Source organism: Tenebrio molitor, chromosome 2, assembly GCF_963966145.1.
Source record: "Tenebrio molitor chromosome 2, icTenMoli1.1, whole genome shotgun sequence".
In the NCBI taxonomy this organism is placed as follows: Eukaryota; Metazoa; Arthropoda; class Insecta; order Coleoptera; family Tenebrionidae; genus Tenebrio; species Tenebrio molitor.
The window spans coordinates 5144692-5171704 of record NC_091047.1 but is presented as its reverse complement, the minus strand read 5'-3'; the positions used below and the strand labels follow the sequence as shown (position 1 = coordinate 5171704).

At 36.9% G+C, this 27013-nt stretch overlaps 3 protein-coding genes across 9 annotated transcripts in view; 2 read left to right on the top strand and 1 right to left on the bottom strand.

Annotated features, from left to right (window-relative positions):
* Ser (Serrate) overlaps nt 1–27013 on the bottom strand; it is a 188298-nt gene that overhangs the window by 145564 nt on the left and 15721 nt on the right. The window contains exon 2 of one of the 2 annotated variants that reach the window (XM_069038603.1): nt 11019–11087. The gene's annotated coding sequence lies outside the window, so the exon portion shown is untranslated. Of the gene's footprint in view, nt 1–11018; nt 11138–27013 lie in introns of those variants that run through there. The other variant, XM_069038605.1, reaches the window with a different exon arrangement.
* On the top strand, nt 833–24925 carry LOC138123801 (uncharacterized). Of its 6 annotated transcripts, none has more exons than XM_069038619.1 (6): nt 833–860; nt 23325–23520; nt 23574–23712; nt 23764–24060; nt 24113–24421; nt 24592–24925. In XM_069038619.1, the coding sequence occupies exons 1-6, from the start codon at nt 848–850 to the stop codon at nt 24877–24879; spliced, it is 1242 nt and encodes a 413-aa protein (XP_068894720.1). In that variant the 5' UTR covers nt 833–847; the 3' UTR covers nt 24880–24925. The 6 variants fall into 6 exon arrangements, with proteins under 6 accessions (XP_068894720.1, XP_068894721.1, XP_068894722.1 ...); XM_069038620.1 differs by lacking the exon at nt 833–860 and adding an exon at nt 13871–14073; XM_069038621.1 differs by lacking the exon at nt 833–860 and adding an exon at nt 17533–17670.
* LOC138123799 (senecionine N-oxygenase-like) lies at nt 25006–26892 on the top strand. The gene is made up of 5 exons (XM_069038616.1): nt 25006–25149; nt 25255–25473; nt 25658–25796; nt 25847–26464; nt 26518–26892. The coding sequence occupies exons 2-5, from the start codon at nt 25286–25288 to the stop codon at nt 26830–26832; spliced, it is 1260 nt and encodes a 419-aa protein (XP_068894717.1). The 5' UTR covers nt 25006–25149; nt 25255–25285; the 3' UTR covers nt 26833–26892.

The window sequence follows — 27013 nt, the reverse complement described above, 5'->3', positions numbered from 1 at the left end:
ACGACCATCAATTTCGCATCTGGGCTTCCGCTTGTCGCTATAATTTCGAATTAATTACGGGAGCACCCTGAAATTACTGGTACTTAAGTTGAGCTCGTTCTAAATTATGAATAGAGCATGACAGTTTTCTGGGAGAGATAATGATAACGTAACATTCTCACACGTCCCACGTTTGTATCATTCATAATTTCATACTTCTGGACGGATTGGTTCGTTACAAATTTATGACCGCCATAAATCAGCCGATCACGACGAGAAATTAATGCCCGACACGTACGTTCAGGGTGAGACAAAGCGTGGTGTTTGTCTTGGGTGCATTTTTTCCATTCCTTTTGGCTTCTTCGGGGGCGAGCATAATAGGGTCACGATATTCTGATTCATTTGTAAATGAAACGGTTCGTGTTGTCCAAACAAGTTCGACCTCCGTCAAACATTCACCGAGGTGCGTGTTTACAATGTTAAAATCGCAGCGGCAGTACTCTCCTAATCACTGGTAGGTACTCCGGAACAGAATTAACGTCGAGTAGATGGCCACCATCATTAGTGATTTTTTCACAAATCAGATGATTCATAGCTTTGCACTTAATTGCACATATTATCTCATCGTTTCTCTGCTTTACTAAGCATGAAACATAAATCCACCATTTAACATCAGACGTAATTTGTGGTGGGTAACAGTAAATAGAATCACGACGGTGAACCAGTAAAAGTAGTCGAAAAGTAACAACGGACGGGAGTGGAACGGGTGCAAGAGAAATGGACGACAACCAATCAACTGCTAGACAGATTTAGAAAAATGAAGGAGATCCACACAAACTGTCGTTAATTACGTTTTATTGATGCAAGGATGCTAATTAGTGGTGAGATGTAATTTGGCATTTCTTAATTGACGTTTATCAAAGAACACCATCTGTTACAGTTTTTACAGTTTACAAATTACTGGTTAGACATTTATTGAAAAGTCGAACCCATTAATAATTCCCTTTTCTAATTGGTATTTTCGGAATGTCTAGCGGGGTCGACTCAAATTCGCAATGGAAAAATAATGATAGGTTTCCTCATGGTCTAAAACTGACAATTCTTAATCTCATTAGTTAACCGAGTTTCTTTCCTGACCTTGTTATTTAATAAATCAAATGCCCACCCATTTTCTTCTTCCTTCTTGACTTTCTTGCTCCTACCATCTCCATGCCCTTCACCGTACACCACCAGATTTGGGCAGTCTTCTTTCATCACATAACAATTTTTTTCACAATTTCTTTCTATTATAGAAAATCATTTTTGCTTTAGATGTCCGAGCTGTTGGCATGTGTTTAATTTACGTGTCCGTAAGCTGTGTAAAATAATCATCAATTGCTGCAACGAATTCTTTACTTCCATTAGGAATGGACAGTTGTTTGATGGAACGAATTGGACTCGGTGATTCAAAAGGTTGACTAAAACCGAATTTTTCTTTCAAATCAATCATCTTAAATGTCAACATTTTAAAGCTTCCACCTTACCAAACTTGATAAATCTCTGCTACACGTCAGCGCATCCAAATTTCGTCAGTGATTATAAACTGTCCCATCTGGTGTGACCGAATTCCACGCTCAAAACCCTACATTTGACATTCTACATCTGAGCACCCATAGTTGTCCCAGAGCTGCAGCGATTTTATGGCAGGGCAATAGATCTTCCTACGTCTATAGAGATGCCGATAAGTGACCTCTGACAATCATCACTTTCCTTCTGGACCTGTCAGTTTACAGGGTAGTACTTGAATGAATTTACTATTGGGGTTTGTAGCTGTGGCTGTCGGTGTTGTTAACTTTTATACAATGATACCCTGCCATAAAATCGCTGCAGCTCTGGGACAACTATACCAATAATGGATCAAACGCTTAGTTCAAAAAGTACCCAAACTGCCTCCTTGCACATTATACAAGTGTTAATAATAATAAACAGAGTGTGTATATGTTATACTTACTTCTAATTAAATATTAATTTAATTATAGAGAAGAAAAAAATGTCTCCTTTTTTGTTTTATGCAAATGTATATTAAATAAAAAGGTGCCAAAAGTATTTACATGTATACTTTGACGTACTAATAATATACAGGGTGACTTTGAAAGTGGTGTACGTATGTGTACCTGAGGTAGTACGTGTTAAAAGAAGGCAAAATAACCCAACTTGCCTTATACACATGTTAATAGTTTACAAGAGAATTAAAGGAATCAGTTTGTTTGGGAACCGCTGAAAAATTTCAAATTTGGCGGACAGTTGTGACGTACTACCAACCTAAAATGCCAAGTTTTTCTATCAATCGAGGTAATGTTTGGTTTCCATCGTTAAATATTTTTGAGTTTTATCATGAATCTTTGATAAAATTTGTAAAGTGATGATAAAAACAACAAAGGCTTAAACAACAAAGTAAAAAGACTGTAATTATGAGTAAAAGCATCATAAAATGAAACCTCAAAGAAATTGTTTAAAATGCCTGCCATCGTTAGCAATGCAAGCTTCAGCATAACGTATCCAAAAAACCGAACTCGATTTTGAAGCATTTCCTGAGCCGCGTTTTGAACTCGCAGCCAAACTACAAAATGAGAAACTCCCAGGTGATTTGCAAGACGAGGAGTACATACTTGTTCGTGACTGGTTTTTAATTTCGTGGAGAATTTCGTCTTTGACCAAGATCGCGCTTATTCATTTCGAAACGCCCGAAATCGCGAAGATGCTGCACAACTTTTACAAAGGTTCGTGCATTGGTAAGTATCCTTTGAAGAAACTTTTCACCGTAGATTTGCCATGCTAGCTCTGAATGTCCATAGGCTTCGCAATTGATCAAAACCATGTTAGTTTTCTCCAGGTCGGTGAAAGACATTTGTGATTTAAATTGAAGTTAAGATTGAAGTTCTGTCAAAATGACTTAATTTTGAATTAAATGACAACAAAAAAAGTCTACTATGATTTTGTTTCACCCATTTTTTAAATAAAATTCAGTGGCTCACAAAGTTTTTTTTTAACTTTCAGCCCCTTTTTCTCGAAAAATATCAACGTTTGAATAAGCCATTATTGGCTCAAGCGTTACCTATTGTGGAGTTCTACCACTGGTTAAAATATCTGCACAACTTTCAAAGTCACCCTGTATTCTTATGGGTTGAAATTTAATTTCAAAGACTGAAAACTATCCAAATTACACATCCAAGTGCTTTTAACACACCAGACAGTCAGACATAAAAAACCAAAATATTAACATTACACAAAAATTTTAATATCTTCTTCACAACTAATTTGAGACAAGAAAAAAATTTCTATTCTTGTTTGTTTTATGTAAAAATTTACCAAACAAAAAATTGCATAAATCACTTCCTCGTATTTACCGAAACCTCATTAACAGATTGGGCACTCAAATCTGACACTTGAGTATTTGAAAAATTTAGAATTCTTTAAATTTCACGCTCAAAAAAATGACAACTTAACTTATTACAAAAACAGGAAAAAGACTGTTTCTTATGTAGATAGAAAATGAGCCAAATTAGCTTCTGGTCTTTGCCCATTTGTACAGATCTTAAATCAAAACATTGGAAAAAAGCAAAGAATTTTATTAATTTGTTATTTCTTTAACGTAGTGTACTATATGAAAAAATGTAAAGACAACGATTATGGCGATTCCTAATTTCCATATTGCCAAAATGTAAATTACTAGACTGTTGTGACAGTTGGAGGCTACACCTGATCTTTACAATACGAAAACTAGCACACTCAGATGTTGAAACAAATATATAACAGTGTAATCTAAAGTTTAGAATCTAGAATTCACATTCCAACGGACAACCAACACGAGATGTTACTTTTTAAATACACATAACGTGCTTTTGAAAAAACTTATTCGCAAAACTCGAATTTTATCCTTGTCAAAGCAATTTTTCATTTCGAAACCAAATCGTTAGCTTGACGACAGCACTAACCGTTCTTCGTCATATCCACTTGCATTTGAATTAATTACGACAAAATGTCTGCCGTGCTGCGCTTCCGGGTAACGTAAATGCCACTCGCACCGTTTATAATTTGGACATTGTTGCACAATACTTAATGAAAAATTCGGACCACAGCGAAATAACTGCCGGTCAGCAATCTAATGATCCCGAAGACCAGGAAGCGATCCACCGTATTCGCATTTACAACAAAATCCGAGATCCAATAAAAATATTTGACAATTTACGTCAACACATTTTATTGCCCCGCCGTGCATAAAAATTCGAACCATCTTCGAAATCTGGCAGAGAATCGGTAATTCGTCACCGCGGGTGGTCCACCGGAGCGCTTTTCCCGCTTTCCCTAGTCCGGTGCTAAAAACCAGCTCGGCATCGTGGCGGCTTTCCCACAGGTGTCTTTTCCGTCGTGCAATTTCGCAAGAACCGCAACTTGTGTACAAATACAGAAACCCGAATGCGTGTTGCCTCGGATTATTCTCTCTTGTAGGCAATAACCTCGTCGATTTTTCCGGTAGTTTTTAACCTCACGATCGATATGTATTGGTCTAGTTGCAGGATCTGTACAATCTACACGACTGATTTATACGACTACCAAAGGTTCCAGGATCGTAATAACAGCCGTACACACCCGACCTCTATTCATCTCTTGCTGTTTGCCATTTCTTATGACGCAACAAGAGTAGCTAATGTCAAAACGAGACCGATAAATTATTGCCCAGGTTGGAGGAGATTAAATCCTTGATCCGAGCCTGAAAAGGGTAAAACTGTTGTCGGTTCGCATACCTCGAATTCGATTCAGGATCGCCGTTTCCGGATTATGTTGACATAAAACGTGGCCATTTAAATATTTATCGACCCGGCCAGAATAGTTATGTAATAATTATAGCTATTTATTTGACAACTTGATTGCCAAGCTATAAATACATGACGGATGATAAAAATCCTTTTACGCGAAAAAAATTTAATTCAACCGTTACTTCCAGCGGTCCATTTTTCTTCGTGCTTCTTAATTTATTACATTTCCAGTGATACTTTTCTACTTGTTCTTGATTAATCGACCAATTCCATTAACTAAATAATCAAATACGATAATTAATCGTTCGCTCGTATTGAATTTCTCCCAGGTATCGAGATTAATCCGCGATACCATTTTCAGGAAGTGGTTGATGCCTGTAAATTATTTTTGATAGCGCCTTAGTTCGGTTTTTTTTTGGAATTCAGTCAATACGATTTTGGATTTGGTATAATCTGCGATAAATCATCGAAACTTGTACGAATTAGACGGTGCACTTAAATTTCTCACCTAAATCACACCGACGTAAATAATTATGTCCATTACTCTAATTTGCTGTTGCTAAACAACAGTTTCACCAAAACATCGCTCTTTGCCTGTTTCTAATCTCACCGTGGTTTAATGGCGTTTCTGTCTGGAAGATGTTGAAAGTGGAACGAAATTTCACAACGGACTGATTGAAAACGGCACGAACTTTCAATCGGAGAAAGATTGGGACATAGGGCTCCATTTTATAACACTTAACATCTTATTCGAATTGGTCTTAACTCTCTCAGTTACAGACTAAAATATATTTTTTTTAAATGTTCATTTTACTTATTTCATCAAAACGAAGAATATCTATTAATTTATGCAACATGTGTACTTTTTTTCCAAGTGGGAAGTTTACACACACGAGTGCAGCGAGCAACAATTTACATTCGTTTCCTTAATTAAAGGACATTTCACCAAGTCATTTAAAAAAAAATAATATCTAGTCCTAATATAAATTTCAAAAAAATTTCAATTTGCAAATTCTGCACAGAAATTTTCAAATTGTAAATAGGATTCTAAGGAGTCTTCTTTCAGAGAGATTCAATGCGTCTCTCAAAATAGGAAAAGACAGAATCGTCATCTGAAATTAAATGTGGAATATTTTGAACGAATCAAAAAGTTTCTTTTTGAAAATTTTAAAGGAAAAATTAGATTTCGGTGAAAATTGAAAAATAAACACAGCGGAAAATTTTCAGAAAGAAAAACATTTTGAATACAATGTATATCTATGCATAACAATTTTCTTCCATAAATGGAGTAGTCAAAATAAGTATATTGTATAACTATGTATGTAGAGATATTTTCATATTTAGTGGCGGAAACAAAAGACTGAGAAATGTCACAAATTTGTATTGTCAGTGTCAAATTTCTCAAAGACGTTCGTGATTGTGACAGAAATGCAGCAAATTGGCAATAAGAAAGTTATTCATCGTCGAACTAGAGAAATAATTTGTAATACGTTTGATTATATGAGAATAACTTTTCCTTTTGAAGCACTGACAAAAATTGGTTTCCTTAGAATTTGTTTTTTCAATCTATCTAGCGAAAATTTAAATTTACCTAGACATTCCTTTTTACGGCGTTTATGACAAATTTGACACTGACAATACATTTTTGTGACATTTCTCAGTCTTTTGTTTCCGCCACCAAATATGAAAATACCTCTAGGTACATATTTACATACACCGAAAACAAAAAAATGGACACTAATTTTTTTTAACTTTGTTTCAAGAATTATCTTTCTAAAGAAGCACACCATATTGAAAATTCCTGTTTCTCTGCATGATCAACTGTACTTCAATAAAAAAAAATTAAAAACTTTATACGCATTGAAGTACAAATTTTGTGGGGTGGTTAAAATTGCTCTGCTTTAAGCCGCAGTTGACAGCTCCTTCTTCACCATCATCTTCCTGATGATGTCTTGGCAAAACGCATCGATCTCGAGTGTACCCGTCTGATGCAAGAGAAGTTTCGTTATCTACACATTACACGTCTGGGTGTCTGTCGGCGCGTTCAACTTTCTTTCGGTCGTTCTAAAAGTGAATAGAGACGATGATGGGTAAAAATTCTTGTGACGCAACACGAATTTAGTCAGTTAAACGTCGTCCTTTTGCAAGGTGAATCGTTGTATAAATAACCTGATGCAGGTGTGTTCTGACAGTATGAAATCCTCCGAATCAAAACGAAAGAAAGAATAAGGCCACTACGTGTCTATAATCCGTAATTCCATAGTAATTAGCTATCGGTTTTTTCTATCTGTAACTGTTCCAAACCATACGTGTTGGCGATTAATCACGGTGTTATGAAAGTTCACAGAGTGCTCGTCGACTCGACCACGCCGCAAACGGCTCCTCCGCACTCCACAAAACCACCTGAGAAGTCGTGATTTCCGAAAAATTTGATCCACTTTATTAAGGTTAAGCGTTCTTTAAATCTAACTGTTCCAGTCATGGCGAATTCCACGTCTAATCGCCACGAAAATAATTAATGTTCGTCGAACCCGACGATTCTTGATCTTCATCAAGATGTTCTTTTTTATTATTTCGCCTCTTGTTACGTAAGTTGTTTTAAATTCGGTGCGAAATTGAACGATACGTTTTTTTCTGGAAAAGAACATTCGTTATTTTCCTTTCGCCGACATTTAATGAGCAAATTCCACAATGTCCATTTCTTGCCTGGTTATCTTAATTCTGTATAATGAAAATAACAATTCAACCGTTCAACTGGTTAATTACAATTTTATTAATTAGAGCACTTTTTTTTGCTCGTAGATTAGTTTCAGTTTTACAACATGCTACAATGTTAATTTAAAACGTAAATTGTCTTCCAGCCAACGATCAGTTTCGATCAGGATTAATTGCCAATAAAATAAACACCATACACGTTGGTAGTTGATAGTTTGTTCCATTTCTTGTTTGTATTCAAACACAATTTCATTAATACAGTTCTAGAAAAACATTGCCGTATATGTTGCACCCACGACGTCAACTGATCTGCGACGGTAATAAATCGATTCTTGCGTTAAATAGAAATGATGTGTTCATTTATTTTCGAAAACAAAATTTCTCACATTTCAAATCGTACTCGAAGGATGAACGCATACAAATAAACTGCAATTATCTTATAACTAATCGGTTTTGTCCTTTAAACATTTGTGACATTGACTATAGCAAAATTAAATTAACCAAGAATTATTGCTAAATAATAATCAAGATTGTTGCCGACTTGCATCCGTCGATATTCATAAATTAATTAAATTAATTTAATTTAAAAAACTCGTTTTATAAGGGCATTGGCGCACTCGTCCCATAGAAAACTCCCCTACGGCTCGTTTTCTACACTTGGGACTCGTGCGCCAAATCAACCCTTATAAAACTCGTTCTTTAATATACCTACTATTATAATCGATGAGAAAGATTAAATATCCATTAAATAGTAACTTAACAACAAAATACATTAAAAAGTACTTTAAGTTATTTACCCAAAACTCTGACATTACGAGTTGAAGTGAAGTTGAAGCTAAGAGATTGAAGACCGAGACGAAGTCGAGGCCGCAACTGGGCGAAGCACAAAAAAATCTTCTACTCTGAATATTATTTTATCTTTAAGCACAAAAAAAATTGGACATGAACTCATTTATTTTCTTTTAGGTAGGTAAATAATGCCTAGTTCTCTTGTTGCAATATTATTAGTACTTGAAGGTTCAATAATACTTATTGGTAAAATCTACTAAAGTCTAAAGTTTATTTTCGCGGTAATAATTTCGTCATTTCGCTTTTTTAGAGGCTTTTCTTTAATAGGCATGATTTAATTATAAATATTTCGAATAATTATTGATAAATAAATCGTGAGAAATGCTTCAAATGACCTTACATTTGACTCGGTCGAGCCGCCTGTGGACATTTCAACTCCTAGGATTTAAAGTGTTTGAAGTCCGGTTACAGAAAAAAGCCACTTCAACCGCTTCTATAGAGATACACAGAGGCGCGATTTTCGACAGTAAAAATATTTTGTTTCCATAAAAATGTTTCTTTATAAATGCAAGTGAAATATATTCTTAAATATTATCGCGCGAATGTGAAGTTTGCACAACGAGGCTGTGGTTGGGTTTGTGTGATCAACTGATCACATAAGTGAAACAATGATATAGTAAACCAAAAACCTTTCATTTATTTTCTATCGGGCCTTCAAATAAATATTCTGTTAACATTGTAAAGTAATTTTTGTAGGTAACCAATTATTCTCCGGAGTTACACAGGTTACATAGTAAGCTTGTTCCCAATTTCATATTGTCATTTTCCGTGGAGGGGAAATAGAGAGAATGCACTACAAAAATTAAAAATATTTTCTAACCTAATTATATTTCGTTAAAATGTCAGACGTTTCTTGTGTCATTTTCTACGCTGGAAAAATGTTGCAAACAATTGAATTTCCATAGGTTCCTCACTTTCCCGAACAGTTTGGTGATTTCAAAATTATAACATTCTATAACAGACAGAGTTGAGTCTTTGTTTCTCGATTCGTCTTTAGATTTGTCCATTTTCATTATAATTTTATTTGACCTGACGGCGTTTCCTTTCAAATTTGTTAAGACATTCCACATAAGATTGCCCTGAATCCTAGAACCAACTCAAAATGAAAAACCAGGAAGTAGGAATTTCAAAGGAAAGTTTTAAAACGCAGATATCAGACATGGCCGATGAAGAAACGGAATTATCTGGTTATTTTGACATTTTACCATTTGTTACTATTTATGTTAATAAAATCAATCTTGTTTTGGTAATTTAGAGTCCACGAAGTCGTGTTTTTTAATAATTTCATCATCTACATCAAACGATACAGTAAACGTCCTTCTAACATGATATAATAATACGAGAACTATTTGAAACTTTTACAAAAACAATATCCTTCATGCACTGATACGAAAACATAATGTTAATGTTTTGTCTTGGTATCTGCATAAAAAAAAATCTAATTATTCTTTTATTCTACAACTTTTTACCCAAATATAATATGTACAAAAATATGTAAAGAAAATAAGAAGATTTTATGATTTTATAGAATTGTGAAAATTGTTGAGTTGTCGAATTTGTCCAACATCTGCTTTTCCGTTCCGCAACGCTCGGAAAAAATTGTGCAATTCCAGTTCCCGTTTTCGATAGTGGTCTGCAATTATATGCAATAATTGGCAAGATCACGTAGTTGTGGTACAATAGCGTAGTCCGAAGAGCACGACAATCGTGAGTAGTGTTAATAATTAAAACAAACGTAATTACCGCGGCCCATTGCGCTCGGCAGGTTGCCTTTATTCAAGCAACTCCTAATGCCACGTAATCCAGACATAATGACGGGTTTCGGGCAAAATAAAACCTCCACCGCATCGACCGCACCGATCCGACCGCACGAACCCATCGCATCCGCAGGAAGCAGGAATCCCGAGGGTGCATATTCGCACTGCGGACGTACGAAAGCTGTCGGTTGTTCTTCATTCGTTGCAGCCAATCGTCGGGTCTTGCTAGATCAGACAAAGAATTTCATCTCGCGATCATTACTGGCTCCGCCTCATTCGTCCCACTTCGACTAAATCGGAAGATAGGCACCCATGAGGGGGCTATGGGAACCGCCGTCGGTACCACCACGCGGAACTTGCGCAAGTTTAAGGACGATCCGGTAAAAATCCTGCGGTAAACCGCGTCTTTAATGACGGCCAAAGCTGAACAAGTTCCGACCAAACCGCAAACGGTTCTGGATTGTTGTTTATTTTGACATTTGCAAAAGGCAAGCTTTTTGCGCTGGCCGATCCTTCGCGCTACCATATGTTATTTCGTTCCCTTACCTCCGTTTCTTCACGAGGAAGTTGTTAAGTGTTGTTGTGTTGTGCTTTTTTATCCAGCCGACCATTGAAAATTTATCGTATCTGATACAACCTCAACATTCTCCTCCACGTTTTTAATCCCAGACCGAAAGCCTTGTACTTAAATCGGATACTATTTATCGTTATTAATCGCGTTAATCATTAGAACAATAATTTATCGAACTGTTGGAGAGTTTCACAAGCAGATGCCATTTTGAATTTCCCAACAATTAGCAAACAACAGACGGTCGCAAATCTTTTCTGAAATGTGAAATTTTGACCAACTTTCAAAATCAATTAACAACAGAGAAATACAAATCGATACAAATAAATAATAAGTATAATAAAAACCACTGACCTTTAGATGTCGTTCTGTGAGACCACTACCATCACAGCTGTAGACTTATTTTCCTCTTCTTCATTACCGCTGCAAAGAAACCAAATTTACAATTAATTAACAGAAATAAGTGAGCACTTATAACGTCAAATGATCTGCCACAACTGAATTCAACACTGGAATGCTTTAATTAAATGTGCTAACAACTTTACCGAACGCTAATTAAATAAAATGGTTCTCGATTGTAAAAATCATAACAAATCAAAATTAATTGAGTCGACGTGATTTAAGTCTACCTGACAAAATAGAAATGGAAAGTTTTGCAAAAAAATACGGTTTATTGATTTTTGTTCTTCGTGGGAAAAATATTATACACAGTAAAGTCCAAAAGTTTCTGACCAAACAGGGAAAATAAAGAATTTTTTTAATCTTCAAGCAGTAGAAAATCGCGCCTTTGTGTATCTCCATAGAAACGGTTAAAGTGGCATTTTGTTTGTGTGCGGAGTAGAAATACTTCCAGGCCTAGGAGTAGAAGTGTCCACAGCCGCCGCGACCGAGTCAAATTTAAGATCATTTGAAGCATTTGTCACGATTTATTTATCAATTAAAATGATCAATTACACGAAATATTCTTCTAAAATAGCGAAATAGCGAAATTATTACCCAATATTTAATCGGTTCCACTGTGGTGTAACACGAGCCGCCCGTTGTGGGCGTGTGTCAGATGTCAAAATCAAAATTAGCAAGATGGTCGTTCAGTGTTAAAAAGTAAACAGTTGTAAGTTGTAATCGTTTGCTATTCACGTTTTGATAATTTTTGTTATATTTAGCGAATAACTGAAGTATGTCCGATGCTATTGAAAACAAAAGCATTGCATGCCTCCAGAATTGATGCAGATCGTGGTAAACTCTATGCAGGATCTAATCTCACCAAGGTCCCGAAAAGTGCATGATTTCTAGCCTCTAGACTCACTTCTAATCTTAAATCTTAGTAAGAATTAACAAGCAAGCGTATAACAAAAGGACACATCACCTACTGTGTGACAGTATTCAGGCCGGAAATTTTTGCACCTTCATGCATTCAGTAAGTACATCTTCGACAAAGTTGCTGTAAAGTAGTCATTGGCAAATTAATTCAACAAGAATATTTATAAACTTGCCGAGCTGATTTTGCTATAAACTGAAAAACAATTTTCCTTCCACATTATTTATTTATACCCGCTCCTTCTATTAATGAGAAGCTACTTTGACAATTTATTCCCTCTGAACGATCTTTCGGACAAATTTTACAACTCTAATTGGTCACAATTCGAATTTAATTGCTGATTTATTCCGAATTAAAATCAAATTAAAGAAAATGTTTTCGAATCCGTCTCGGCATGATGCCTCACCACTCACCAGTCTCTTCTCCAGTTTCGTCGCAAAGCGCGCCATCTACATGATTGGTAAAAATGCAACCTTGTCTAAAATGGCATCATGCAACGTGGAACATAAATTTTCCCCGTCGAAAAGTCTCCATTAAATCTTAATGAGCAATCAGAATACATTGGTGGATTATTATAAATTGCTACCGTAATGGCCTCGTTGCAAGTAATTGATAATAAGCTCCAGTATTATATTAGAAACATAAATATTACGAGCTTCTTAACAGTGCAAATGTTAAATACCGTCGTTACATCGAAGTGAGTTGTAAACCATTGAAAAAAACAGGTACGTGGTACGGATTTTTCGCGAAAAATCAGGGAAGTGATCGTAAATAACGCCGCCTTCGACGGGACGGAAATTGATTTGATTGGAAATTAATCAGATCTAGATCTGCAAGGTTTCCTTGTGTCGGGTTAGATGTCAGGAGTTGGAACTTCCGCTTCTCATAAAACCGGCTCTTTACCACCAGTTCGATAAGATAAATTCGCTACTTTTAATTACTTGACCTTTGCTCAGATAAAATGTGATAAATGACCCTCCGGAAAAGACAAAATGAAAGGAAAAGTGTCCGAAGAAAGAACCAGCAGGAATGTTGTCAAATGCACAAGGAATCCTAGTGTGGTCACCGTCCGTTCTTATGTTTACCACCAGGGTACGAGCATTCATCTTCTGTATTCTTCCTGATCATTCTCGACAGGATTTCTTATGGACTGCGCTCAGTCCAGGAACGAACGTCGATAAATTTGTCTCGTCGTTGAATGTACAACGGAAGAATATATTAACACTGACCATTATAATAACGGCGGAATCCGGAAAGCGGAGTTGGCGTATCTTTGGAACAGTTGCACATTTGCATTTTGTACTGATTATTACCCAACGGTTGTAAATCCACCATTAATAATTATATTTCCTCTTTGTTCGTTTCATTAATCCGCGGAACAACGTTTGGGAGAGACGTTGTTGGGTATTAAACGTTATGTCCATGATAAGTACCACCCATTATGGTGGCAGGATCGCTCCCGTGTGCTTCCTTTCACATTTCAATCGTGTTTAGGCGTGTCATTCCATGTAAAGTACCTCACTCTTCGCAAGAAAGTCAAATTGTGTAATAAAACTGTCGGCGGTCTTGCGAAAAATACAAGAGGCCGTCGTTTGTTTAATTAAAAATACAATCCCGACAAGTGCTAATTCTTTGCTGAGTACTCTGCACGAAGGCTCCCAAGTTCCACTCACTCTTGATGTGATCGAAGCGTCCTTTCTTCGAAAAAAACCGACTTGAAGAGCGAAACTGAAGCAACGCAATTCGAAAAATTTGAATAATCCTGATCGCTCACAGAAATGTTGTTGCACTGTCCTTGCATTACTACGTGCTTAGTATTCTCTACAAATATTTACCTACTTACAGTAATAAATACTAAATTAAATAATCTAAACCTGTTTTGAACAAGCATTCGTTCTGAGACAAGACAAGTAAAGTTAATGTCAAACGTACTGTTTTAACATTTGGAAAAAAAACCCTAAGTGTTAAATGTGATCATTATTACGTGATGATATTCAGATGACTTTGTCAAAATTAACTTAAAGTTTATGGTGCTGTAATATTTTTATTTAGTGTGACAGAAGTTGCTTCAGTTGTTGAGTAGAATACAGGGTGAGTTTTAAAAGCTCTAAAACGAAAATTAAACTAGTATAATAGAAAAACAAAAAATCGTGATAAGTAGGTTCTGAACCAAGAGAATTTTTTTTTAACGAAAACTATTTTTTATCTTAATTTATTCTTAGAATAGCTAGTTTGATATGTAAGAAATAATAAAAATTAACAAACTCTTTAAGGTCAAATAAATTAACATGTGTATACAAATGAAAACAAATTTTTTTTTGAAGTTATTTAAGTTACGCAATGACACTAGAAAATTAACGTTACTTGATTCATATTTTGAAGTTTTATAATTTTTTTTTTTTTAGAATTTGCGTCTCTAATAGGTCTATTATTGTATTCAATTTGGAGTCGTTTATGGCTATCTTAAAGCACTCGTGGTTTAATAGATCTCTAAGAAAATTTTTATAAATATTTTAGTGTATTATTGTCATTTACACCAAAAAACTTCCAATATTAATGTTCAAACTCTACTTTTTAACATCTGTTGCAGATGTAGTTGCATCCATTACCTTGAATTACCAATTATTATAAAATTCCCTAGAGTTTGAAAATTTAATTTTTGTATTTAAAAATTAAAACAACGGTGCAAATTCTAAAAAATAACATAAAAAACTCGTTTTATAAGGGCATTGGCGCACTCGTCCCATAGAAAACTCCCCTACGGGTCGTTTTCTATTATTTACTAATCACTTGGAAAATTCGCAGTCACGAGGAGATAAATTAGGACAAAATATTGGGTGTTCATTTAAATTCCTCCTCAAAGTTAGCGTTGAAGAATTGATTGTGAACGCACCACGGATTACAGATCACGGATCAGCTGCTTAAATTTAACCTCACTTTTAGCGTTGTTTGTATTTTTACTCTTCAGAGTGACGAGTGGTGAGTGGTGCGTTCACAATCGACTCAACTTTGAGGATAAATTTAAATGAACACCCGATATTTGTAGTGAGGATTCTGGACGCCAAGAGACACAAATGCAGAAAATTTTACTTTTAAGATAATCGAGTTCAAAGTTGATTATTATCAATAATATCTAATAAAAGGAAAATTATTATCACATGTTGCATCGTTGCAAAGTGAATCTTCAATCCTGCAGTATTTTGCTTGTTTTTTTTTTGTGCTAAATTGGCGAATCTTTCTGCGATTCTGGTCCACCCTGTGTATCCACCAGACACGTCGACTCCTGGACGTAAAATCGTCCACTCCAGCACCGCGATTTAATCAAAATGATTAATTCCTAGCCCGAAACACCGATCCGACTCGCTTATGCCGCGATATCAATCAAACATTTAGGGAGATATTTATTACACAATCACATTTCCAGGACTTAATTGTTGTAATCGATTAGAAAAAATCTCGAGTGTCCGGCAATCTCTTAATGCCTCAATAGACGTTTGATAAATGAACCAATACCGTTTAAAAAGAGATTTGATGTACGGCCCTCGTATCAGTTTTGACAAATAATTACGGCAAGATCGTTTTTTCCTCGTCAATGTGTAATTTAAAGTGATGTAATGCAAATGAAAATGAAGAACGTATTCTTTGTTTTATTGCATCGGTGTTCGATCGGTTTTTTTGTGTACGTCGGCGGGTACGTTTACATAACGTGAAAAAAGACCGCCGCGTCAGACGTTATGAAGTTATAGTAGCCGCAAGGACCTCCCGCTGGGGAAACTTTTCGCTACTTGACAAGAGTTGATCGGTTCAGACCTTTTGAACCCTGCTAGTTAGAATGTGATCTTGATTTTGTAATTTTTTTCAAACTACTAATTACGAACAGCATTTCTCAACGTTGGAAGCGGCTCCGTGCAAGTTTTGCAACAATCGTACCGGTCCCAGGGTCGGACTGAGATATTTTCCCATTTGAATTTTATCGGATTGGAATCGCAATCGAGTGACAAAGTTATGGTTCCGATAGAGCCGCTGGGAAAAAAGTGTTGGCCGCGATGGACGACGCCTTTTCGCCATTAACGATGCTGATACATAAGAACTCTTAAATAAATCATAAAATAATATAGTTTACGTTCATGAAAAGCCATAAATGCTTCTTTATACCAACTAGTCGACGATGTGGTTTATTTTATAGCTTCGCTTAATTAAATTGTACTTTTTCGATATGCTGTACACTTGGGTGCAGACATTAATGAACAAAGGTACATAAAATACCGTGATGTTTATGGAATCTGTCAAGAGGGTAATGCGGTCTGAGATGTCCGTAACGTGAATTAGCACAGAACATTAAACCTTAATCAAAAAGTTGTCACACATTCCCGCGGAAACAATTCCCTTGCCATTTTTAATTGCTTGACAAATTCGGCGCTCTCAAAGAATGGCGACGATGAGTTCGTGTCCTCCAACTTAACACGCTCATCCGCCATCAGGCACCGTACATAAACGTTAATTTAGAGACGTTTACTGTCCGTTAAGAAAAAAGATGACTTGATGACCGTTAACGTCGCTTTTCCTCCGATTTATCGACGTCCCGCCGCCGCCACTGCCCCGTCAACATTTATTCTATGCATAATACCTCCAATGGAAATCGAACAAGTGTTTAGGAAGCAGTCCACGCATCAACATTGCGGGATTTCTGCCAGGAAGAGCGCCGGTTCTCACGATCTTTGCTGTAAACACGTGCATGGCAGCCTCCTATGATCGAGAACGCGAAAAATTATATGCGCTCGAACAGGCCACTAAGTCATCAACGCTGTTGTGCCGTTCGCATGCTTTTACCCTTTGCACTCGTATGCTTTTCTTGGCATGACGATGAGGCTACCTGGGGGCGATTTTTCAAACGATCTAACAGCCACGTCCCAAACTGCGACGATCTGACGTAAGGTAATTGCACAAAATGGACGACCAACAGGTGTTGAATGCCATCACAAAAATCAACAACACCTCGAAGCAGCCTCATTAATGCCGCCTGGGTTAAATTTAAAAGCACAAACCATGTCCACAGCAACGGCGCACTTCAATTTTGAAAAGGCACTACTTAGTTCAGTCCCATCAATCTGTGGTGCGGAAAAAAATTTACAGTGAATAAGAAGTGACAAAAATGAGTGGTCACTAAACATGTCCTTATCTACGGGAACTACAGTAGTTTTTGAAAAAGTAAGCATAAAACTAAAATAAAATCCAACGTAAGACGTAATATGAGTGTTGGATTTAATTTTTTTGGGGTACTTTGGTCAAAAATCTTGCAGCTGCTGGGAGCGAAGCAACGTGAACGATTTCATCAAGATATCAACCAAGTAAAAAGATGATAACAAGGTCGTTGAAACGTAACAGAATATGCAATTCCAATTACAAGACAAACGACCATAAAGTTTACATCATTAACTAAATTTAATTAGTTAATTAAATTGTAGAATACTTCGAAACCACTCATGCTCGTTGACAAACCTTCAGACATTTACTAATAAAAACGGTGTAATGTTAGAAAGCAAACAAAAAACTGAATCGAGTCCTTGAGATAAGTTTTGTGACGACCCTCGTACACCCGACGGGTTAACACTTTAACCTCAAAGTTTCGGTGTACTTCAGTTGTGGTCGTGGTTTAACTTTTAACGAACAGTGGATTTTTTCATTACGGTAAGACATTCATTAAACCGAACCGAAAACGAAGAATTACACGCGGATAATTTGGGCGGAATGCAATAACTCCGGTGGTGCTTTGGCAAAACGCGACAAAAATAAAACCCAACAACACGTTCCGTCATCTACCGGGAAAAAATTCAAATTTGATTACTGTCTGTTGCAGAATGCTGTAACATAACTCGATGTAAGATAGCATGTAGAGACAATAAATTTATTACCTGCATAATGCAGGTTGCTCCTAATTGGCACCAGAAATGTATTATAAGGCCAACTGTTATAAATTCACAGCTTTAGATTTCATTTAGTGAAAAAAAGACAACACATGGTTTTTAATTATCGAAAACTGGTCGATAGATTATTTTGTGACATCAAACAAGAGTAATACACTTATCTGTTACAATATCGAACGGAAAAAATATATACGTAGTTAAATTAGGTGGATTTAATAAAGAGGCAGCGCAAGCGAACGCGAGTTGTCCAAGTTGATATATGGATGGGTTGTGAGCGAGTCTGTTTTTCAAGAAGATAATGCGGGAGAGTGTTGTAGAATAATATATACACGGGTAAATACGTGCACAGTAATCTATATTTTGGTACGTGACTGTACAGTGACACGTAACGTGACCTTAGTACTTGCCCATCCTGTAGATGTGTTCCTGTTAAGGATTGACATTGCACCAATTTATTTAATGCAAGTGCGTCCGCTTCGTTTCTGTTAGTTATTGTACGACGAAATGATTGTAACTGTACTAATTCGAAACAATCAATCACAGTACCGGTCGGACTTTAGGTTCATTAATTAGGTACCAGATTCTGGCTTATCTGGATCTGTCAATGATCATTTGTTAATTAATTATAAGGATACATGTTTCCGGAGTAACCTTTGTAAGACAGTTAGGTGGTTTGGTAAATGAAGCGGCAAAAAATTATTGCGTGGAAGGTTCAAAAGTTTCCGGCCAGATTATTATCTGCCGAGAGTGGGTGAGGTGTCTTTCTGCCATTAGAAAATACCAAAAAAGAATATTAAAGAGGTGTTGGTAGAGATTGCTCTCCTCTCATGAATCAAAGAAGCTCGTTGAAGAAAAAAAATTCTCCGGAGATTTTTGCTGAAGTGGATACTCGTAGTGAAGAAAGAAAGAAGAGTGGTGGTTGACTGTCAAAAAGTTAGAATCAAGATTCTTCTAAACAAATGAACTGAAGATCCCACACGTACATTTTGTTAGGAATAATGAGATCCAATGACTTTTTGTATTCTTCCAAAAGGGAAAAAAATGTGAATGTGTTAAGAGAAGTGCTTCTTCTTTCCGTAGTGTTTTGTCAAGGTCACAGTTGATGTTATGGCATTGTTCTGATGCAGCATGTCCCTAGAAGAAGAGGTGAGACAATTCCAAATGAAATATCAAAGAATTAAATCGACCATTCAATGATCCACTTTACGGTGCTGATCTAGCCCCATAGCACTACTATCAATTTTCCAAATTGAAATGGAAAATGAATAAACAAGTGAATTCATGAACAAGTCTCATCTGCGGTTTTAATACATTTTGAAAAAAAGTCTAGAAATTTACTGTCCTTAGCCGATAAACTTAAAAATATCGATTGGTTTTTTGAAATTTGAAAAAATCTTTTTATTGCAATTTAACTTTAAATAAATTAATTCTGTCGTACAATTTTGTTACCGTAAATATATAATATTTTTGTGCTTAGGTACTCTTAAAGGTAGTCTGGTTAAAAACGTAGTTATTAGAATATAATAAACAGATTTGACTTCTTCTGTGAATCAAAAAAACCTATAATTACTCATAATGAGGTAATCAATGTTGCGAAAATAACGTTGCCAAGAAATGAATGTACTCACTAAAGTTGTTAAAAGCCCTATCATTACAAGTAATAAAGTTCCCCGGCATTACTTAAAATTGGTTTCTTTTAAGAACCTTCATTTGCTCTGTAGGTATTCAGATCTTTCGTTTCTCAAAGTTTTTTAGTGTTATAATTTGACTTTAAAGATAATGTTGGAACACTGGCAAAGGCCAAAAAGTGCATCTTTTTCTTGTTTTGCTTGTTCCTTTTATAATAATTACAAATTTTCTGTTGCACAAAAAATGTTGTGTACACCTAAGCCGCGAAATCTTCGATTTTTCTTTCAGTACGTTAAAAAATGATTTCGTGGCCTTGATCTACAAATAATTATTATGAAAGATCACCTTAATGAAAGGAACGCACAGCCAATTTTTCCAGCTCTTCAAAATTTTCAAAAAATCAAGAAAAAAAGAAAATAATTCACAGTATAACGATCAGAAATTCCAAAATCCTTTAACTTTTGTCTCAACCTGTAGAAAGTACCTCGAATTAAAAACATCACATAAAAGTAATTGCAAAACATGGAGTGGTTTCTCAAGATCCAGACTTGAACTTGATTGAACTTCTGCGGGATGAACAGAACTGCAGCGCACGTAATAAAATTAGAAAGGAAATAATTCCAAAACTAAAATATTTGGGATTTGTGAAATAATGATCTAGACCAAAGAAGGATGTTTTATTTGGGACAATATTTAAAGTAAACGTGAAGATTTCTCCATAGCCAGTTTTGTAGAAATTAAAACTAGATCTGGTATTCTGAGTCTTTTGTTTTTCAAAGAATCTTAGTACTTGATCAAGTTTGTGTAACGAGCAGTCAGTAATTTATCAAAAAGAGAAGAAAAACTGTACGCCACTGTCGAACAGCGAAGAATACATTGTGCACAAATAAAGAGTTTAGTATCAATAGAGAACAGAATGTACTTAATAAATTATGAACTGTTGGGTATACAGCTCCAGTTTATAGCGTCATAACTTAACCGACTTAAATTATTATTTAATCAAAATAAGATGAATCGACGTGACTTGATTACTTCGGATACAAACGTAACGAAAGTCCCAATCAAATCCATATATTACAATTTCCCGGATGACAGGGAAAAGCGACAGATCTGATAGATTGAAGTAACAAAGACATTAACTTCACTGACTCCGCCAACGCACGTGAGACGCTCCCACGGTGTCCGCGGCAAAAATCCTCCTCCTCCAAATCTGTAACGATCTCGATTTTTCGAGAAAATCCCCTAATAAAGAGATTCGCTCGGTCGAAGCTTGCGATCTGATCAAGAAGCGAGCGTTTCCTCCGGTTGATGCAATTAGCAAACATGCGGTTGTATTTTTTCCTGTTCGTCGAGAATTGTTGTGAGATCGGAAAGGTTTCTCTAATTAACCTTCACTTAGTAACGGTAATTTTACACCTGCATCAGTGCCGTACCCGCGAAAGCTCCGACAAAAAGTCCGGTGAAAGAGTTATCGTCGTTCCCAGCTAGCGTCCCAGACCGGAGCCGACCTGTCAAAACAGCGATTTTTCCGCTTGGCAACCGTTGCGGATTCGATTAGTCGTCGAGTGCGTCACGACACGGCGATGTGCAAATGTACATTCGGTTAGAGTGCGCACCAGAAGACAACAACACGATGGGAGTATCGCACCTAGGGCACCCGCTCTCTTACAGGCACGCCGAGCAGGTGTTGTACATGTCAGATCCGGCGATAATTTGAAATACGAACTCGGAAATGTGCAGTCGAGCTGTTTTCTTGAATTAATTTCCCATTCGCCAGTACACGATTCAGATACAATGGCATTTAGGTGGCGATTTATTTGCATCCGACACCGTTGCACCTATCGCCATTTTTTCTTCCTTCCAGGGCACTCCCGGAAAACGACAAAGCAAAAAATCCCAAAACTCCGGGTTCATCGCATCGCGCGCCGCGCTTCCGGGACGATTTTTTCTCTGAAATGAGTTTAACGAGATATTGAGCAATGGTGTTGGTGGTGAATGGAAGAATGGCGTGTTGACATCAATTGACCAACTGCCGGACCAATTTCAATGGTACGTCGGGATTTTGTAATCCATTAGGTTGTTTTCTTGTGGAAGTTTTGACGGGTTGAAAGGACGGCTTAAGAGTAAATTGATTAGGATGGTACGGCATCTCGTGGAATCTGAGAGGCCATCAGTCAATGCAGATACTATCTGTTCTGATCAATCATCATACCATTCGATAGATACAGGTTCTCTAAGACGACCGTAGCGCGAACCTGCTCGTGAAACTCGGAAGGAAAAATTCCTCCAGAGCGATATTTCTCGACTGAGTGCCATAATTCATGTTTCAGATGTAGACAACCAATCATACAGTGAAGTAATTAATGGAAGATCAAGAAAAATTGTTATTAATGAGTTGCGGTAATGGATTCAAAAAAGGATACGTCGACTTTATACTTATAAAGAAATCTTGAATGAAGAGAATTCCGTTTAAGTATAACGATCAACTGAAACAAATCGCTCGCGAAGATCTATTTTCTCTGTCTAATGTTCTTGAAATGATTGCGTTTTTATTTAAAACATTGAAAATATTACATATTTTGCTCGTTGTGATTTGCGAATATTGCAAAGTATTTTTGTATGTAACAGGGACAGGTCACGAACAAAAAGCAGAAATAAGAATGGGCCTAGAACAGACTGCTGAGGTACACCGCACTATGATAGACAAAATCCAGGAATTAAAAAAAATGATATTGTTTCTGTATGTCAAAAAGTTTGACATTTGTTATTCCATAAAAAACTGCAAAAACATTTGTTCAGCCGAAAAATCTAATACAAATGTCGTACGGTAGGTATTTTACAGCGCTCCAACTAATCAGGCACTCGGTTTTGCCTCGTGCCTGAAACCTAGTTTTCGCGCTGTAAAATCCCCTTACCGTACTCTAATATAAATAACTATTTCTTTTCGTTTTTATTTAACTTTTCACTAACATAAAAATAATAGAAAGAGAACGTTTTGACTTAATACAAAATACATAGTTTCGAGGAAAACGCGTTTTTTCGTAGCTATAGTTCAGCGAGATTTTTTTTTCAAAGCGCTGTAAATTTAAATTTGCAAACATTTAATCTCTCTTTTTCATATTTGTTTTGTTGTAAATTCTTGTGCTCAAGTACTCTAACTGTCGGAATCTCTACATAATTGTATATTTTTAGACTCACTTTTTTATCAATAAAAAAGGATCATAAGAGGATTTCAAAACCCGGATCGTGTTGTTTCAATTAACTTCTAACAAGTTCCTGTCAGAAATCTTCCTTTGTTGACCGTTAGGAATTTTTCGGTAGGAAATATCCGTTGGTCTGTTTACAGACAACAAAAAAAAACTTTTGCACATCTAATCCAGTCCAGATTTCACAAGTTTATTAATAATTATTTATTCGTCAATTTGTTTATGCAAATGTTTTATCACTCGCTGACAGTCTTATAAATCATTATGAATAAATACATCCACGATAATTCTATTTAAAAGTCCGGGCAGACTCTACTACTGCTACCTTGTTTTTTAGACCTTATGAATAATTGCGTCGGACCAAAGTTTCCGGTGATAAAAAAAAACTCCCAAGAGACGTAGTAACACGATAAAATTCAGACGGAATTGCTTGGTGACAATTTCAAACAAACAAATTCGTTATCACTAGAAATTAAGACAATGAATTGAGACTCCCAGACTGAGATAACTAGTGAAAAGATAAATCCAGTGTACTACATAAAATAGTATGAAGGTTAATAATTAATTTTATCGTTGTTATCAGTTAGTGCCATGAAAATCGCAATAATTGGAGCGGGAGGGGCCGGACTGTGTGCCGGAAGGCACTGTCTGGACGAAAACGTCTCCGTTGATATCTTTGAGCAAACCGGAAACGTGGGAGGAACCTGGAACTACACCGACAGCACTGGTTGCGACGAAAACGGCGTCCCAATCCATTCGTCTATGTATAAAGGTCTAAGGTCAGTGTTTTAATTCCGTGGAAATCGCAAAGGTCACGATTATTTACCAATAGAACTAATTTACCAAAAGAACTGATGGCCTTTGAGGATTTCCCCTACCCCGACCGGCAGAAATCGTATTTACCGCAAGAGGACGTTCTGGCTTACATCAGAAACTACACAGAAAAATTCCAGATCGAACCTCATATCAAAGTATTAATTGAATAACAAGTGATAACGTTCGTAAACAATAAACGGTTGTAGTTCTACAAGCGAGTAGTGGAGATTGAGCCGCGGGATGATTTATGGTTGGTCGAAATCGAAGATGTCAAAAGTAAACAAAAGGAAACTGGTCGTTACGATGCAATTATTGTCTGCAATGGTCATTATAAAGACCCCTTCACACCTGAAATCTCCGGAGCCGATAATTTCGCCGGACGTGTCAGACACAGTCACGATTATAGATCCCCAGATTGTTACAAGGATAAAAAGGTCTTGATCCTGGGGGCTGGTCCTTCGGGTCTGGACATCTCGCAGCAGGTTCTCGCGGTGGCGGCTAAAGTATACTAGAGAAATGTCAACACGAACTATAATCTGATAACGAACGTTTTAGGTGTATCTCAGTCATAAATCGAAAGCAGTACTACCACTGCCTGACTCCTTAGAACAAAAACCCTTAGTAACAAGACTAAATGGAAGCAGAGCCTTTTTCGAAGATGGAACCAGCGAAGAAATCGACGATATCCTTTTCTGCACTGGCTACAACTACACTTTTCCCTTTTTGTCTAGCACCTGTGGAGTCAAAATCGTCGACAATTACGTCCACCCCCTGTACAAGCAAATCGTCAGCATAGAACATCCAACTCTGGCCTTCATCGGACTCCCCTTCACGGTCTGCCCCTTTCCCTTATTCGACATACAGGTAATTATCTCAAGCACATTTCCGCTATTTTCGTCCAGATTTGGAAATATTGCGACCTTTGGTGACGACTATTTGCGTTTATGCAACGTTCTAGGTCATCCAAATTCTCCACGAATCACAATTGATAGATGATTTACATAACCTTCAATCAATCACAACAATTTTATCAGGTTCGCTTTTTCTTGTCAACACTCAACGGACATTTCGAGCTGCCGTCCAAGCACGACATGCTGAAAGAACTTGACGAAGAGATCGAGAAAAAATCCGGAGTACCAGTGCGAAAATATCATCACCTTGGGGTAAACCAGGGTTGCTATTTCGAAGACTTGGCCGGAACAGCTCGCATCAAAAGAGTACCACCTGTGATAAACAAATTGTATTTGAGAGTCCGGATGAGTCGCAATTTGACAGATTGTTTCAGAATCATCAACGACGAGAGTTGGGAACAAGTGTATTGACGTTCTTTTGTAATTTTCTGTAAAAATATATCGACTTGTAAACAAACGATTGTGATTTTTATTGCGAAGATAAGAGGAATCATTGACACATCGCCCATCATTTCCTATCCGATTTGTTAATGATCTTTACAGGAAAAAATACAGTTAATGATTAATATAATATGCAGCTCGCGGCAGTACTAGATGCCACAGATGAATTAAGAACCTCGTGATATCAGTGCAAACAAATCAAAGTTGATGGTGACAATACCTACTGAGATAAAGAAATATGTACGTAATTTTAAACCATAAAAGTGATAGCAACTTGATACATTTAATCATTTGCCTTCAAACATTAAGTAATAGTGCTTTTCAACAATTCCAACTTTGTCCAAGCAAAACCTAGAAACATCTTTGAAAAAACAAGATGCGCGTTGCAATTGTGGGTGCAGGAGCAGCAGGTTTAGCTTCCGCAAGACACGTGTCCGCCCAAGGAATCCACTGTGAAGTATTCGAAATGGCATCAGAGTTGGGTGGCACGTGGGTCTACACCGATGACATTGGAACCGACCAGTATGGGTTTCCCGTGTACACTGCCATGTATAAAGGACTAAGGTACAGTAACTGAAGTTCTAGAAGACATCGCTTGGTAACACTGTCAGTTAGCATAATAGTGACCCCGAGATAATCAGTTGTAATCATCTTACGTATGCAATCCTTGACCTCTTTTAGCCTTATCGACCTTGATCAATAACTTGACGTTATCAAACGCCTTAACGTATGTTAACATCTCTTTCAGGGCTAATTTACCGAAAGAGGTGATGGGCTTCCCCGATTTCCCCATATCCGAACGAGATGGCTCTTACCTGAGCCAAGCAGAAATTCTGGACTTTCTGAACACCTACGCCAATCACTTCAAACTAAAAGAACTAATTAGAGTGAGTCTTTCTTGTCCGATCTTCGAAAACTACATCTTCTCGCCTTTTAGTTCGACCAGATGGTTACAGAAATTCGCCCATTTGAAGATAAGTGGCGAATCAAATCGCTCCATAGAATGTCCAAAGAAGAATATGTCGACGTCTACGACGTTGTGATGATCTGTAATGGGCATTACAACACCCCCATTATACCCAACCTTCCTGGACAAGAACTGTTCCAAGGCAAAATCCTGCACAGCCACCACTATAGATCTGTAGACCTTTTCAAGGGTAAAAGAGTGCTTGTGATTGGTGCCGGGCCCTCAGGTCTGGACATCGCCTTTCAGATATCACCTGTGGCTGGCAACATCGTCATAAGTCACCACGTTTTCAGAAGAGAAATCAAAGGTGAATACCCATCGAACGTCTCCAAGAAACCTGAAGTACTCCGCATCAAAAACCACGAAGAAATCGAATTTGTCGACGGTAGTACTTGTTGTTTTGACGTCATCTTGCACTGTACTGGATATAGATACAATTTTCCCTTTTTGCACGACTCATGCGGGATAACCATCGAAGACAAACGCATTCAGCCCTTGTACAAACACATTATACACATAGAAAAACCGACGATGTGCTTCATAGGTATACCTTACTACGTCTGCGCTTTTCAAATGTTTGACGTCCAGGTATTATTGAACCTCCATGAAAATATGTAAAAATAATGTTTTGTATTTTTAAGGCACGCTTCTACTGTCAGTACCTCAATGGTACCATGTCTTTGCCTTCGAAAGACATGATGCGCAAAGATACAGAAGAAGATATAGAGAAACGGAAAGCTAAAGGATATTCTCCGCGACAAGTCCATTTGATGGGCACCGAACAACAAAGTTACTTTGAAGAGTTGGCTGTTACTGCAAATATCACACCAATTGCTCCAGTCGTGTGCAAGATATGGAATGATAGCGACAAGAGCTTTTACGAAGATCTGAAAAACTTTCGAAACAGCAAATACAGAATTGTCAACAACGAGTGCTTCGTCAAAGTCGAAAACTGAAATGGGAAGGATAAAAATTGTAGTAATTTTGAATCGTCAATAAATGGTGTTGCTGAATAACTAGTTGTTTTAATATTCAGCAAAGTACTGTTATCGTGAATGATAGAAAGTAAGGGGAGAAGATTGCAGAAAAAAAAGCAGCCGAGCAGACAAGATTAAGATTCTAGACGAATTCCGTTCT